Raw genomic sequence first — 16,292 nt, 5'->3', positions numbered from 1 at the left:
GCCCTGCTCAGGACTGTGCTCCCGCCTCCACCTTTCCCAGGCTGCATCCTGGGGCGGGGGGGGGCTGCCTGAGGTGACGCCGCCTGGGGAGGGTCAGATCCAGAAGGGCTGAGGGTACAGGAGACCCTTCATCTCCCCCAGGGCAACTGCATGACTGGGAGGCAGTTCACAAACACCCTTTCCGGGTGGGATCTGCAGGGGTGCAGGAGTTCCCCTGCTCCCCAGACTGGACGGGAACACCCCCCCAGGCCAGGGCCCTGCCTCATTGCAGCCGACCCTTTGGCATTTGCTGCCTCACTGCTCCAGCCACACAAGCACCTCATTCTCTGGCAGCCTGAGAAGAAAGACGCCTTGTCGCTGGCAAGGTGGGGCGGCCCTCCGTCTCCCTCCCGCTCCCATCTCCCAGAACAGAGGCTGCTTGTCAGGGACTGCAGCCTCCTGAGCTCTGGAGGGAGGGGAGAGCCAGGAGCCCAACCAGGCCTGCTGAGCTGGGGCTCCCCTGGTTCCCCATCTCTCCAGAGAGGGTGGGCGCCAAAGACAAGGCTGGTTTGCTTCTCTTGCTGCTGCCACAGTGAGTGACCCTCCTAGCTCTGGGCAGCCTGAGGAGAGGGCAGTGAGCACTGGCTTGCATCACGTCATTTGGGGGTTCTGTGGCCTTGGTTCCTGTGCCAGGGGCCAAGGAGGTTCCAGCAGAGCAGTGCTGTGCAGTATCCGGGCTTCTTCTGTAGGGGGTGCCCTGGGGCCAGCCATGCCGCCTCTGGGGAAGCTGTCTCGGGCCGCCTCTGCACCAGCAGACTGAGTTGTGCTAGAGGACTTGTCAGCTAATAACTGATCAGGCCACAGGGCTTGGGGAATGTGGGCGGAGTGAGCGCAGTGTGATTTCTGAAGGTGACAACCATGCTCCTGCCACAGGCGCAGCATCTGAACAGCAGAGGAAGGAGTGGGGAGGGAGGCCAGAGGGGAGCCAGGAAGGGTTCTGTTCCGTTGGGACTCGGGGTCCTCCCTTGTGACTGGAGGCCTTGCATTCCTGCTGAAGCCACGAGAAGCAGATTTGGAGCTGCTGACGAATTTGGCTTCTGCACCTGCCTGTAGTGGTCCAGAGGGATGCCTGGACAATGTGTCTTGGGTGTCTCGCTGGGCCAGAATGTTTGACTCTCCTTTTTCCCACAGGAGCACTGCAGCCATGGAGACCTTTCACCGCAAGGGGGTTAGCCCAGCCTGTCCACTGCAGGCACAAATTCAGGTTTGTGGCAAAGATTCAGGCGGCAGACAAGCTGCCCTCAAGCGCTACAGGTGGTAGCAGGTAGGGGGCATTCTGACTCCCACAGTGAGGTGGGGGGGAGAGTGGTGGAGCAGCGCAGAGCCTCAGACTGGAAAAGGCACACAGCGTCCTCCTGTGGAGGCAACGTGACTACTTTGACCTGACAGACCCAGACAAGGGGGTCCCCCATGGCTGCCTTCCCGGCCTGAGGCCTGTCTTGCAGGACCTCCATGCGTCAGGCTGGCTCCTGGCACTCTGCAGCTCCTGTTGTCGCCCGATCAGGAAGATTGGTCTGGAATCCCTTTGGGCTAATTGGCTTGTATGGTTATCCTATTAGACTGAGCCACATGCCCGGATTCTCGCTCTGAGCAGAGAAGCCCCTTGTTCAGCCTCCTGGCCGGCCTGCCACCCTCTCCTGTGTTGTGAGAGTGAGGGTTAGGGTTAGCTAACCCTGACCCGAAGGCATGACACACTTTGCCCAGTGACGGCTTTTCTCTGCCCTGCAGAACAACCTGCTGGACTTGACTGAGGCTGGGAAAAGCCTGAAGGTGCAGACTGAGAAGCCCCACCTGGTCAGCCTGGGCAGTGGGCGCCTCAGCACTGCCATCACCCTGCTGCCGCTGGAGGAAGGTAACTCTACTGGACTGCTGCAGGGAGGCTTCGTGGGAAGGTGGGCTTCCAGGGAGCATGTGGGCTGGGGGCTCCAGGCACGGGGCAGCCTGCGTCTTGGGGTCCTTCTAGCATCCCTGGGTGAGGTGTCAGCCGCACTGGGAGTCCAGGCCCAAAAACCCACAAGGGGAGGGCCTCCTCTGGGAATCTCAGTGCCACCTTCCCTCCTTGGCTTGGCCTTCCTTGTGGAAGGAAGGAAGGGAAGGGCACCTGACTCTCGCACTGGGTGCCAGCCAGGCAGGAGAGGTGGCACCTGGCCAACGGTCCATGTCTTCTTGCAGGCAGGACGGTGCTGGGCTCAGCTGCTGAGGAGGTCGTGCTGCAGGGGCCTGGAGTAGCCCCAAGGCACTGCTTCATTGAGAATGTGCGCGGGACTCTCACATTGCACCCTTGTGGCAACCCGTGTGCCATAGACGGTCTGGCCGTCACACACCCCACACGCCTTTCCCAAGGTAAGGAGATATTTGACCTTGCGGGGGGGGGGGGCGCCTGGCAGGGGACAGGAAAATTGCAAGCCCGTGTGTCCTGTGGGGCTGAGAAATTGAACATGCCACTTGGGCTTCTGAATGCCCCAAACTAGATGAGGAATTGAATCTAGGGCAGGGGCGTGTGTGTGTTGGAGTAAGAGCAGGGGCCCCATTCCTGTGGGTCTTGCACTACTGCTGGACCATCCACGTTAGGTGGTGCTGACGGGAAGCAGCCTGGGTGGACTCTGCTCTGTGCGGCCCCTTCCCAGAACGACCTGGCTTCCGAGCTAAGCGCTGCTGGGCTTGGCATTTGCCTGCGTTGTCTGCATCTGGCTTCTCCCTGCAGTTGGGGCCTAGTGAGAGTACTGGTGCAGCTTTCCCTTCCTTCTGCTGCACACACCCTTGCGCAGAGGCCAACAGGGCAGTCCTTGGCTTGACAGCTGCAGAAGCAGCCTGGGGGTGTGTGTTTGCTGTTACCGGACTGCACACAGCACAAGCCCCCCACCCCTCAGCAAGCCCTCAGTTACAGCCAGGTGTCAAAAAGATGAGTGCCCGTGGGCAAGCCACACGGTGGCCAGGCCTGTGTGGAGAGGAGTGGGAGTCAGATGTAGGACCAGCCCTCCAGCGTACTGTGGAGAACCCGTCTTGGGCACAGCCTGGTACCTCCTCAGGGAGCCCCCAGCACTCTGGGGCAGCTTGCGTAGCGGTGCCATAGGAGCCACAGCAGAGAGGCAGCCAAAGGGGTAGGCTTCTACCTACCCCTTGTAGCTTTGCACCACTGGGCTTCAGCAGGCAGCTCTGGCTCTCTGTCCCTGGAGGCAGCTCCAGGGCAAACCCCAAGACAGGTGGAATCAAGTTCAGAGGAGGGGCCCCTTCCAACCTGGGCCCTGGTGAAGCGCAGTGCTCCCCCCACCCTCCAGGTTTGTCCCCCCCCCCCCGTCACCTTGTCTAGCCCCAGGGGCTGCTTGGTTCTCTTGATGGCCTTCAGCTCTGCTGGCCACACTTTCTTGCACCCCAGCTCCCTTCCTCCCTGTCTAATCACCTGGTCAGCATTTCCACATGTGGGAGGAGCTCCTCCCCCTTCCTTCTGTGTGGGAACCTCAAGGCTCTTGTTCTTAGTGCCTTGTGAGCCTCCCCTGGGTGACTTCATCAACTCTCACAGCTTCAGTCCCACCTGTAGGCCAGCTCTCCTTCTTGCCCCCAGCAGAACTGGCTGCCCAGCACAGCATCTCACTGGAGGCCTGATTCTGTTTGGTGATCAGCCCACACTCAGGAGGACCATGACTGAGCTTCTGGTCTCCCCTGGCCCCCCTCCTAACTCAGCCCTGGCGTTCTCTGTGCCTCTGCTCTTTCCTTCCCGCCCCAGTCGGTTGGTGCCAAATTGCGCCACTGCAGCCTTCAGGGTGTCGCAAGAGCCTGGGACTTCCCTCAGTCCTTCCAGCATGGCCCTCCAGTCCTGCTCCTCCACGCTGGCTTGGCCTAATCCCCTCACCTCCAGGCCCCTCACAGCTTGCCTCTCCTTCAGACCTCCTCCTGGCACTCTGTCCACTCCCAGATCCAGCACAGCCACCTCAGCTTTGCCTTCCAAGTCCTCCATGCCTTTTGCCCTTCCTTCCTATTGGGTCTCCTAGCCTATGACACTCCTGCCCCGGACCTTTACTCTCCCAGGTCTATCACCACCACTTGAATATCTCCCACTCTCTTGAACAATGCCCCCTTTCTCCCATATGCCTGGAGCCACCTCCTGGAATGCCTGTGGAATGCTCTGTTCAACACCCACCTGAAACCTGCCTGTCCTGGGACTCCTTTGGCACCATGCTTTGGTGGCCATTGCAATGGAGCTTCTGTATGACAGTGAAAGACTGCACTTGCTTTCCCTGTTTAGCCCACCGCCATCCCCTTCTGCTGTCCTGATGTCAGTTTCTGGACTGTAAGCTCTTTGAGGCAGGGAACTGTGCAAAGCACATGATGGTTAATCAACAAACAGCAGCAGTCGCAGAGAGCCTTGGCGAGGGCCAAACTGCAGTGTCAGTCGCTGAATGGCAAGTACCTTCCCACTGGCTGCTCATACATCCCAAAAGGACAGCTCACCAAGAAGGCCCCTGTCTCCATGCAAGAGGCTGGTCAGGCTCAGATGTGTGCCCCTCGCCTGCTGTTGTGGTGTGCAAGAGGAAGCATGCTTAGCGCTTTCGATGTGTTCTGCCTGTGCAGCGCTATCAGTCTTGTGGGGCTGGAGACCTGCTGGGCTGGGTAAGCAGCCAGTTGGGCCGCTGCACCCTCTACCAAGGGATGGGATTGGGCTCTGGTCCTCAAGAAAAGGAAATGCACCCTCAGGCCAGGGATTTGCTGATGGGGGAAGCCAGAGGACTCTTGGGGACTCCAAGGGAGGAGGAGGATCTTACTGGAGCACAGAGCCACAGACCAGCCCACCAGACGGGAAGATGTGAGCAGCCGTGCAGCTTGGCAGGCGGGGGGGGAGAGCTGAGTGGACCCCTCTGGTGCCTAGCTTTGGGGGCCACCCTCTGCTCAGCTTAGCAGCAGGCCAAGTCCTGGCTGGGTGGTGGCCGTGACAGAAGGCGTCGAAGCCCTCTGCTTGGGTTGCCTCCTGTGGGGGTTCAGGCTCAGGCGCACGGTCAAGGCTGGGAGCTGAGGGTCAGGCCTGCCCTTCCTTCCCAGGCAGCACCTGCCTCCTGCCTGCAAGGAGGGCTTGTGAGTGAGCATGCAGCCTGGTCTCTCTCGGAAAGTCGGGGGGGGGGCAGTGCTCATTTGCAAGTGAGAACTCTGTGCTAAAATTGGCTGCTGACCAGCAGTGAGCTCACTTTGAAACAAAAAAGGTTGTTTCTTTTTACAGATGGGCGGCCCAAGGCCCCCCTGTTCAGGTGCAACTGTGGTGAAGATGCTGTCCTGCCCTGGGAGGTTCCACTCCCACTGTTAACCCCTCTCCCCACACATGGTTGCTTAGCCTTGGCACAGAGGCAAGTGCCCTGCTGTCCTTGCATTGGGACCCTCCCCACAAGGTCTCACAGCCCTGCCACACAGGCGTAGGGTTGTGGCCTTGGGGCTGACACCTGCGTGAGTCCTGGCTCATCCTGCACTGCAGACTCCCTTGCCCCTACTCTCCTTCTGGGGAGGAAGAGCAGCAGCTCTGGGCAGGTGGCGCATCCAGAGCCCAACCGCCCCCCTCTCTCCCCAGAGCCACTGGGGTGGGGGTGGGTTTAACAGCTCACGACCCCTCCTCCACTTCCCAGATTTTCCAGGGAGCTGCTCTCTTGCACACGCCTTGCTCAGACCAGCAGCAGGATCTGTGCACCAGCCCAGTGTCAGATTTTCCAGACTCTGTTTCCTGGCTGAGTCACACACTTGGTCTCTGTCTCTTTTTTCCTGATCAGACCCTGGAAAAAATAACCCCGTTGAAGGTTTAAAATTTTTTTTACAGCCTTGAGGTGCCTCCTGGGTCGAGAGAAGAAAATAGCTAATCTGCTCCATAGTGGCAGCGCTCCGGCCCCTGCGTTCCCTGCGCCTGGCAGGGAGCACCAGAGACCCACCCAGATGTGCTGGTCCTGCTGCACGGCCCCCCCCGACCCCGCAAATGGGAGGGAAGGAGGCAGTCACGGAGTTCGCTGCAGCTGCCTGTGCCTCGGCGGCCTCCCTGCTGCACTGGGCGCCCTTTGAGCCCCTCCCAGAAGCGGGGCTGAAACGGGGTGGCTGACATGGCCTGGCTGACTCCCGGGTCCCCCTGCCGAGCTGCACTGCAGGGGGCAACGGCTGCCGCTCGCTCAGCCGTGGGCACTTTTCTGCGTGAGCGGGCCGAGGCCTGGCCGGCCCTCGCTGCAAGCTGGAGGAAGCCGCGCCCCTGCCTCGTGCCCCGCGCTCGGCCTTGCTCCCGCCGCTGCTTTGCTGGGCTTGGAAGACCTCCTGGGTGCTGCTAGCGGCCCTGCTCGCCCTGGGCTCGGGAAGGGGCTTCCTCCGCTGCCTGTTGCCGCGGCTTCTTCCGCGCCGGAGAGCAGCTAGTGAGGCCCGTTCAGGGGACGAGAGCAGAGTGCGGGGGGGGGGGGCCGCCTGTCTCACAACAGCCCCGCGAGGCAGGAAGGTCAGGCCAGCAGCAGCCAGTGGCCGCGGGGGGCGGGCGGGGGGCATCTGATCCGGCGGGCGTTCCCCCCGCCCGCGGGCTCGCCCGGCTGCAGGAAGCCTCGCGGGGTGCTGGCGGGGAGCGCGCCTCCCTCTCCGGGGTGCCCGCCTCGGAGGGGCCAAGCGCAGGGCTGCCGCCTCCCGCCCGCTGGAGCGCCGTCCTCGAAGAGAGCCCGCCAGCTGGGGCCGGGCTTGGCACCGACGGGGGGGCGCGGCGGCGGGTGAGCGAGCGCGCCGGGTGGGCTCTGCGGGCGGCTATTTTTAGAAGCCCCCGCGCAGGCTCGGCCTGGCTCCGCGCCGCCCTCGCTCCAGGCCCCGCGGCGGGAGGAGCAGAGCCGCCGGGGTGCCCTGGGGTGCTGCTGCGCCTCGCGGGGCCGTCGGAGCAGCTGCCGCCTTGAGCCGGGCCTCCGTCCAGCCCTCGCCCCGCCTGGCGCCCCCCCCGCGGGCAGGCGCCACCTGTTGCTTCGCCGGCGCGCTGCGCACTTCCGCCCGCAGCAGGCGCCCCCTCCGCGCCCCGGCCCTGGCCGTGCCGGGCGGAGGAAGCGCCGAGCACGGGGGCTCCGTGACGCCGTTCGCCGGCTGCAGCCAGCCAGCCAGGGAGGGAGGAAGAGCGAGCGAGCGAGCGAGCGCGCGCCTCCCTCAGTCCAGGGGTCGCCTTGGCCCCAGGGCGGGGCCCCGCGCGAGGACCGGCCTGCCTCACAGGGCTGTTGTGGGTGTGCCAGTGCCCCCGCGAGGAGCCTGCGTTTCCGGCAGGTGTTCCGCAGGTGCCTGGCTCGCGGCCAGGTGGGAGAAGCGGCGTCGCCTCGGCACCTTTGGGCACGGCTGCCTCTGGCGAGCGGGGGGGGGCGCGGGGCCCGTCTTCTCGGGTGCCCCCAGCAGCCCGGTGTGCAGGGCCATCCTGGGGCTGCCTGGGAGCCTCTGCCTCGTGCGGCAGAGCCAGGCTTGCAGCCACGTCGGGGGTCTGGCTGTGGGTTCGGCCGATGCTGCTCTTTAGGCGTCTCCCTGGGGCTCGGGCAGGGACCCTGTTTGGGGGGGTGCTTGGGGGCAGCGACAGCAGGACATGCGGCTCAGAGTCCGCAGCACCGGTGTGGGGTTTGGGGGTTGCCCGGAAGGGATGTGTCGGGGCCACTGGTGGGATTGGGGACAGGCAGGGTGGTCTTGGTCTGCCCCCGCCAGGAGGGGCAGCTTGCCTGGCCCAGCCCCACCCAGAGCCTGGTGCGGGGGGAGGGGCAGGAGGGAGTCCTGAGTAGCTCAGTGTTGCGGTCTATTCTTAGTAACCTTCAATTCTCTTGTTTGCTGCAAAAGTGGTCAGGCAAGCGGGTGCCAACGTGGCATTCTTAGAGATTCAGGCGCTTGGGTTGGGGCTTCAGTCTCTGGTCCGTTCCGCCTGGGCAGCCACTGGTTCTGGGTGGTGTGGAGCTGCCTTGCCCAGGTTCTGGCAGACTCATGGGATCTGGCACCTGTGTAAGCGCTCAAGGCCAGCAGTTGTGGTGGGCTTGGCTCTGCCATTGTTTTTGGAGGCCACGGCAGAAGTTGCTGCCTGTTGCTGGTGCCCATCTCCAAAAAGAGTGGCTTCTGCAGCCTGCTCTGCGATGTGATCAGGGGACTGTGTGTTTCTGGCGGGGTGGGGCAAGAAATGTCCTCTCTGGCACCCGGGCTGCCTGGGACAGGGTAGCCTGGCGCTTGCTCCCAGCAGGCCCAGCGCTGCTGCTTTCAGTGTCAACCCGGAGGATAAAGCGGAGCCTTCCTCAGCGCCACGCGACTGCCTCCAGGTGCACTGGAGTCAGGTGTCGGGCACGACAGGGGCGTGGCAGGGTGATCCTTGCACGCATGTGTGCAAGCGCCTTCTCCTGACATTCCAGGCAGGAGCTGGCTTGTCTGCCAGCTGGGGATGCTGCTCCCCCAGGCACTGAGTTCTGCAGCTCCGCCCTAGAGCGCGAGCCCCGCACTGCGCCTTGGAGTGTGCCGAGCAGCCACCCCAGGGTGGGGGTTGTCGTGGGTCCCAGAGGCCTCTGGAGCAGCTTCAGGAGCACAGATGAGCCCCACAGGCCCCTCGGCTTTTCTAGAACCCAAGTCGGCTGCACTCGTGTGAGCAGGTTTTGCCACTGTGCTCGAGATCTGCTCCTCAGCTTCTTGGCGCCATTGGAAGATCAGGACTGGCACATCCTCCCAGGCCTGCCCTTCCCGCTCTGCCTAGACCCATCCCTGGGCTGCTACCTTCCGGCAGTGCTTAGGCCGGGGCTGCCTCATCCACTGTCAGACTGGGTCCCAGGTCACATTTATTCACACAAACGTGCGCCTCATTTCACATAAGACATTTCCCTCACAGCAATTCCCCCCCCCATTTGTTCCATCAGCTGTTTAGGGCAGGCCCATCACCATCTTCTGCTGCAATGATGGCCTTGGAAGGTCACTAAAAGGAGCCAGCTGGGTCCCTTGGATGGGACTGTCCTGAGAGCCAGCAGGGTGGCACTTGGTTCCCAGGTTAGGTCTCTATGGATGAGCCCTTGTGTGTACCCTCCAAGTGGGAGGGGACCTTGGGCACCAACCGTGGAGTGGAGAAACCCCAGGAACAGGCCTGGCCCTTGGGGAGGGGTCCTGCTTGATGTCCTGCCTGTGCTGTGGAGACAGGCTTGGTGTTGGTTGGTGATCTCCCTCCCTCCTCTGCTTTCTCTTTCTTGCAGGGTGCATGATTTGCTTGGGCCAGTCGACCTTCCTCCGCTTTAACCACCCGGCTGAGGCCAAGTGGATGAAGAGCATGATTCCTGGTGAGGCACGGGGCCCTATAGCCTCTCATGGACTACTGACAGGTAGGGGCTTTGCCAGTTGAGGACCTGAGAGTTGTGGGGGGCATGTACTAGTTAGGCGACTTGAGTGAAGAACCCTGACCGGGTGCAGTCACGTTGCAGTCCACGCACCTCTAGTCTGGCCTCCCCTTCTGGCTCTGCTAGTCCTGGGGCTGCAGGAGATTGTGCTGCTCATCAGGGCTGGACAGGTCCCATGTGGGAGCACTGCAGGGAAGGGCGATCTGTGGTTGGGGGGCAGAACCAGTGATGTGTTGTTTGGATAAACAAGCCTGCGAAAGGGGCACCCAGAAGCTTGTCTGGAGAGTCTGGGCTTCTTTTGCTTGGGAAAACCTCTCAACCTGTAAGCTGGTGGAGGAAGCAGAAAAGGAGGAGGGTGTTTGCCAGGCCCAGGGAGGGGTCTGCTGGTTGGGAGGGGGATGCTCTTTCTGCCCCCTTGCAAGCCTCACTCAGGTGCTGTCCCTATCCACAGAGTCACAAAGCCTGGTCAATGGCAACCGAGAGGCAGCTGCGGTACTGCCTCCCCGGCCTAGTCACAGTGCCCTGGTCAGCTCCATCGAACGAGACCTGCAGGACATCATGGACTCCCTGGTGCTAGAGGAAGATGGCCATGTCACGAAGCAGCCCGCTGGCAGTGCAGAGTCGCCCCCCACCTCCGTGGTAAACGGCAAGACTGGGTGTCCCCGCTTCTCCCCACCGCAGAGCCCCAGTGCCATGTCGGTGGGTTCCAGCTATGAAAATGCCTCGCCTGCCTTCTCGCCGCTCTCATCTCCTGCCAGCAGCAGCAGCTGTGCCAGCCACTCCCCTGGCAGCCTGGATCAGGGCCCTGCCACCCCACCTGTGGTGCCTGTCCGCTCCTCCAGCTACAACCACTCCATGCTCACTCCCCATGGTGGGCCTAGACCAGACCTGTTGAGCAAACCTGGTGGGCCGAGTTCTGTGCGAGCACCAGGGAGCCCGAGAATGGCACGAAGGGCTGGGCATGAAGGCCCCCGCAGCCCCCTGCCCAGTCGCAGGGCCTTGCCTTCGGTGGAGAGCCCCCACCACGGCCAGCGCAGCTCCTCCCCACCTGTAGTGCTTGTTGGCCCAAATGAGAGTATCTCAGGGAGCCTGCGGGCGCAACCACCCAGCAGTCCCCACTTGGCACCCAAGTTCCAGCCGCTCTCTGCTTCCCGGACCAAGACAACAGCTTTGCAGGATAGGCCTCCTAGTTCCTTTCGGGACGTCCCTGTCAGCCCCTCCCGCCAAGCTGTGGGGAAAGACTTCCAGGTGGCTGAGACAGTAGGCCTTGGGCAGTTCAGCCGGACGGGGCGGGCACTGCAGCCTCCTGGGAGTCCTCGCCTCAGCAAGCGGTCCCTGGAGAGTATGCGGGACCTGCCGCCGCTCAGCCCGGCTCTGTCCCGCCGAGCTGCATCCCCAGCTGCCCACAGTAGCCCTTCACCACCAGCCAGAATTGCTGAGAACCAGACTGCCTGGCGGAGGGGGTGGCCAGATGACCTGCTTCCTGCCACAGCCCCCTGCCTGCGAGGCCGCAGCTCCTCCCCCACCCTTCTCGTGGGGGAGCCTGCCCAGCGCAAACCCAGCTCAGGGACGGGCCTGAGCCCTGCCTACAGCCTGGGCTCCCTGACTCTGCCCTCGGCCTCGCCACCACAGAGCCCACGTGTGCACCGCAAGCTGTCTGGGGAGCTGCCACTGCCGGGGCCCATGCGGGAGCGCAAGCAGAGCATCTCCGAGCTCAGCCGCAACGAGGGGGACCTGCTGGAGTACCACCGCTGGCAGCGCCAGGAGCGGCTCCGCGAGCAGGAGATGGAGCGACTGGTGAGTGGAGCGGAGGGGTGGCAGGTGAGCGGGCAGGGGTTGGAGGCGCTGGTGGCTGGCATGACGGGCAGAAGTGGGTGTGCTGGGCACCTCTGAGAGGGTGTGAGTCTGGAGCTCTCTGCAAGGAGGCAGACTTGCCCTCATGGCTGGTGCTGTGGGGCCAAGCGGTCAGTAGAGCAAGCAGGAGCCCTGTCCTGCCACAGGGTCTTGGGGCTCTTAGTCTAACTACATGCATATCCTGGCAACGTTGTGCTGCATGTTGATGGATGAATTCATTGATTGGGGAGAGAAGTCGTGATCCTGAGAGTGGTGTGTTCCAGGCCCTGAGTCCAGGCAGGCAAAACCAGGTTGGGCAAGGGAAGCAGTGGGGGCCTTCAGCTGGGGGCAGAAATGCCTGGCTGTCGGAGGAGTCCGGGCAGGACCCGTGTGCTCCATGCTGCGCTGGAGGGGCCTGTCGTGGCCTAGACCCTCTGCTGAGGAGCAGCCAGCTTGTGCCTGGGCTACAGGGCAGGGCCTGCCTGTGAGGAGGAGCCCCTTTATGTGGGGCAGGCATGTGAGTGTGGTGCCCCCAGGCCCAAAGGTTTGCATGCTTTGGGACTTTCCCACTAGCTGCCTTGTTTCGGGATATGCCTGCCCAGGCTTAACTCTTCATCCTCCAGAAATTTCCAGCTGCTGCCTTTTCCCAGCACATGGTGCTCTATTTCCATCAGCTGGGACCTTCCAGCGGCCCCCCTACTTCTTGGGAGCCCTGGGTGCACTCCCTGGGACTCAGACCCCCAAGGCCTCCCACCCCGGGGTGGGAGACTCTTCGGTCCCTATTGACCACGATGCTTTTTCCAGACCAGTCAGCCAGAAATCGCCAACCTCTTCTTTGGGCGCTTTAGGGAAGGGGGCAAGATGTCCAGCCCTTCCTGGGGCTTCTTGGTCAGGTCTGCAGCAAAACCTGCCTCCTCCCTTGCAGGCTGTGGGGGGTGCTGTCCCATGTGATAATTTGAGACAGCCAAGAGCAGAGCCCCACCCAGGAAGTTTTGAAGAAGGAGGTTGCTCCGTTTGCTATTTTCAAATACTTGCACCCCTCCTTTCTGTGGGAAAACACTCAGGGCAGGAGAGGCAAACAACATTTAAGAACGGCTGGTTGAGAGTAACAGGATAGAATCAAAAGAACAGAAACATGCAAAATCGTACAGGGAATGGACAGAGTGGATAGAGAGACGCTCTTTTTCCTCTCGCATAACACCAGAATCAGGGGACATCCACGAAAACTGAGTGTTGGGAGAGTTGGGACAGACAGAAGAAAATATGTCTTTACCCAGCGTGTAATTAGTCTGTGGAACTCTTTGCCACAGGAAGTAGTGATGGCATCTTGCCTGGATGCCTTTAGAGGGGATTGGACAGATTTCTGGAGAAGTTCATTACGGGCTACAAGTCATAGTAGGTATGTACAAGGTCTCGGTTTGAGAGGCAGGCTGCCTCTGATTGCCAGATGCAGGGGAGGGCACCGGGACGCAGGTTGTGTCTGCTGTCCCGTTGAGGCTGCGTCTGAAGACGGATCCTCCACGGAGTCTGGAAGGCCGCTGACCCAGGGCCCGCCTGTGTGCTGCATTGCTGGCTGGCTTGCCGGCGGTGTGAGAGGCCACGCCAGAGCATTCTTGGCTGAAGGTACTCTGTGCCTCTGTCTGGGGCCTTTGTCTGGCCCTGGGCAGGGTATGCAGTCTTGCGCTGCTGCCCTTCCCCCACCTCAGCTGCCCGTCGTGCTGTTTCTGTGCACTGACTCACATGTGCAGCTTGTTTGCACAGTTTGCGTGATGGAGCAGGCATAGACTGGAGTGTGCCGCGGGAGGGGGCCGCAGTTTGGCCCACACCCTGCAATTAGCTGCCTGGCCTTCTGGGTAGTGGTGGGGGGGGAGCCTCGGCTGGAGATGTTTGCTCCTTGCTTGCAAGAGGTCTGGCTGTGGGGATGAGGGTCCCTCTGGATGGTGCTGTGAGTACAGCAGGCCGTGGGGGGGGGGAGAGTGTGTTCTGGGCCCTCCTCCAAGCTGGGGCATGGAGCTGAACGAGCACCCCTGGGTCATGTGTGGAAGGCCTCCACCAGTCCTGGCAAGGGCTGACTAGCAGGAGATCTCGGCCTGCTGGGGCTTCAGGGAAGGTGTGGGGGCTTTTAATGGAGGGGCTGTTCAAGAGGAAGGTCTAGCAGCTGCTCCCTGGGTGGGACTTCTTCCTGCCTGGAGGGCTGGCTGTGTCTGGGATTTTTACTGGTGGCTACTCTCTCTCTCTCCTGGCTGGCTGGCTGTTTTCCAGTAGCCATTGAGGCATCTTGGCAAGGCTGGAGGGCAGGGGGTGGAGTCAGTAGCTGTTCCCAGTGGGGCAGATAGTCCTGTGTTTGGGACTGGTTTCTCCTTTGGCCAGTTCCTTGTGGTGGCTACATGCAGGCATTCCACAGCAAGAGGAGGGACCCTGCTGGCCTGGCCTCCCTGGCTGTCACCTCTGGGGGTGGCTGGCACAGGGACAAACTGGAGCTGGACTGTGCTGTGTCCGTCCGCATCTTGGGCCAATCCAGTTGCCTCTTGTGGCCGACCAGATGCACCAGGAAGGCTATGAGGGCAACAGCCTTTCCCTGTCACCTGTGCCTGAGAATTTATTACTCAGTGATATGCTGCTTCTGAGCATGGAGGTTCCGTGGTGAGAGCTGTGGTTGGGCTTTTTTCCCTCCTCTTTGATTGAACCCCTTTTATGCCAGCTGAGCCACCTCCTCTCTCCTGTCTGCCCCGTGCCAGCCTCCTGTCAAGTCTGCAGGGAGACCCCAAGTTCCAGGACTGAGAGGGAGCTTCCCTACTCACCTGATCGCAGTGGCTGGGAGGTGCTCCTGCTCACCACAGCCAGGCTTGTGCAGGAGAACTCCCCACGTGTGTTGTGTGTGTACCTGTAATCCACCCTTCTTGGGCACCAGAAGCCAAGGTGGTGGTGGTCGTATCCTTTCACTGGGCTGATGTTGTTGGGTGAGTGGGCATTTGTGGGGTCTCTGCTTGTCACTCTTTCCCTTGCCAGCCATGGAAGTGATGGTCAGGGGAGAGGCTGGGCAAGGAACTCTACCTGGACAAGCAGACAGGGGGTGACGAACTGGTCTGTGGTGAGGACGGTGCCTACAGCTGCTTGGCAGGCAGGACTGTGCTGGTCCTCCCCAGACTGCACTGGGCACTTCCAGACTTCCTGGGCTGTGGCGCTTGCTGGTGAAGTTCCTCTTGTCCCCCCAGGAGCGCCAGCGGCTGGAGACCATCCTGAGCCTGTGCGCCGAGTACACACGCAGTGATGGCAGCACAAGCCCCAAGCACCAGCTCAGCCCCAGCACTGCCGAAGTGGCTGCCTTGACAGGACGGCAGCCCTTAAAGCGCTCTGGCAGCCTGGGGCGCTCCAGGGAGAAACTGGCAGGGCCCAGGGGGGCAGTGAGCCTGGAGCGCTCCGAGGACGACCCCCTGACAGAGGAGAGCAGCAGTACAGAGAGTGCCAGCCACGAGGTGAGGGGCCCGCAGAAGGTGCCTGTGCCGCGGGGTGGCAAGGAGGTCCTAGCAGGAGGGCTGCCCTTGATGTGCGCAAAGCAAGAGGCTGGGTTGTGGGCAGCCTCCACCCACAGCCTGGGAACCTCTGACTGCCGTACTTTCTGGGTGTTGGGGGAGAAGCCCCGCTCTGCTGAGATGCTGCCCTTCACAGCACGAGGAGCCGGCAGGCACCAGCGTCATGCGCGAGGTGGCTCTGCTGGAGGAGGAGCGCGCTCAGGTCCTGGCCACCATCGACCGCCTCAAGAGCCGCGCCAAGGAGCTGGAGCAGCAGCTGCAGGAGACAGCCCAAGAGGTGAGGTCTGGGGTGGCGGGTGGGGTTCCAGTACAGATGATCAGTGCCGGGGCTCAGGAATGTCCAAAGCCCCTGCACAGAATTATTATTATTATTATTATTTATATACCACTTTTCAACAGAAAAGTTCACAAAGCAGTTTACAGAGAAAAATCAAGCAGCTCCTGGCTCCCTGCCCCAAAAGGGCTCACGATCTATAAAGATGCAAAAGAGCACCAGCAGACAACCGTTAGAAAAGACGCTGCTGGGGTGAGGCAGGCCTGTGACTCTTTCCCTGCTGAAAAGAGGCGCACCCACTTGAAGAAAGTGCCCCTTACCCAGTTAGCAGGGGTAGAATCATGGACTGAAAGTGGGCAGGAATCCTAGAGGTCAACCCCCTGCTCAGTGCCTTCACAGGCCTGCTGCCCACTGGGGTGTGCTTGTGCCAGTGTGTGGAGCCTGGCGTGCTGTTGCTCGGGAGGCCCCGGCGTGTCACAACTGAATGTCTTCTTGCCCCCCCAGGCAGAGATGGAGCGGGCCCTCCTGCAGGGGGAGCGGGAGGCAGAGCTGGCCCAGCTGCAGCAGGAGCAGAAGCGGGTGGAGCAGCTGCAGGAGCGCCTCCTGGGCCTGGACACCACCATCCAGCGGGACAAGGTCAGCAGCCACAGGGGGGCACCTGCCCTCCTGCGCCAGGGGCCTCCTCACTGCCCCCCCCTTTGCCTGTGGGAGGGGGGTCTTCTGCCTACACTGCTTGGTTCCCTCACATGTAGAAACTGGCCTGGCCCTGCTTCTCCCTTACTCCCATTTTCACGGGGGGGGGGGCAGCGGTGTGTGTGTGTTCAGGCTGCTTTGCTGGCCAGGCGGGGGCACACTTGACTGCCAGGCCCCAGCAGGTGGCTGGACTCTGGGAGATTTGTCTCAGGGCTTCACAGTCATTGGGAGAACCTAGTGCTTGACTGGGGGGAGCCCCCTGGCTCAAGACTTGTTTGTTTGAGGTCTCTTATCAAGCCAGGCTCTGCTGAAAGTTGGGATGCACTTGGTGTGGGTTAGGCCTGCACGCCCCTTTTCGCCTTCACTGGTGTTGTCAAAGCCAAGGAACCCTGTTGCTGCTTTCCAACCAGAGGCTCCCAGAAGACTCTCGCCTGCGGAGTGGGCCATCCCACCTGGGTCTGCTCCCCGCTAGGCTCACCTGAGCAGCTGTGCTTGCCGGAGAAAGACCCAAGCGAGGTCCTGGGCCCTGATGCTCACGCCATGCATTGGTCGACTTGTGCCCAACCTCCCAAGCACTTGTTTTGGGGGCTGCAGATTTCCAGCCTTCCT

General features: G+C 61.8%; 1 protein-coding gene across 21 annotated transcripts in view; it reads left to right on the top strand.

The window, feature by feature from the left end:
* PHLDB1 (pleckstrin homology like domain family B member 1) overlaps positions 1-16,292 on the top strand; it is a 36,628-nt gene that overhangs the window by 3,235 nt on the left and 17,101 nt on the right. For 16 of the 21 annotated variants that reach the window (XM_066639240.1, XM_066639244.1, XM_066639257.1 and 13 more), the window contains exons 2-9: positions 1,171-1,243; positions 1,768-1,891; positions 2,212-2,382; positions 9,210-9,335; positions 9,802-11,147; positions 14,399-14,659; positions 14,853-14,993; positions 15,495-15,626. In XM_066639240.1, coding sequence (XP_066495337.1) covers positions 1,184-1,243; positions 1,768-1,891; positions 2,212-2,382; positions 9,210-9,335; positions 9,802-11,147; positions 14,399-14,659; positions 14,853-14,993; positions 15,495-15,626 — 2,361 coding nt within the window. In that variant the 5' untranslated portion in view covers positions 1,171-1,183. Of the gene's footprint in view, positions 1-1,170; positions 1,244-1,767; positions 1,892-2,211; positions 2,383-6,012; positions 6,408-6,443; positions 7,309-7,631; positions 9,010-9,209; positions 9,336-9,801; positions 11,148-14,398; positions 14,660-14,852; positions 14,994-15,494; positions 15,627-16,292 lie in introns of those variants that run through there. The other 5 variants (XM_066639259.1, XM_066639258.1, XM_066639255.1 and 2 more) reach the window with 5 other exon arrangements.

Source organism: Tiliqua scincoides, chromosome 11 (genome assembly GCF_035046505.1).
Source record: "Tiliqua scincoides isolate rTilSci1 chromosome 11, rTilSci1.hap2, whole genome shotgun sequence".
Taxonomy (NCBI): domain Eukaryota; kingdom Metazoa; phylum Chordata; class Lepidosauria; order Squamata; family Scincidae; genus Tiliqua; species Tiliqua scincoides.
Note: the sequence above shows the minus strand (reverse complement) of the source record. Positions and strands in the feature narration are given on the sequence as shown.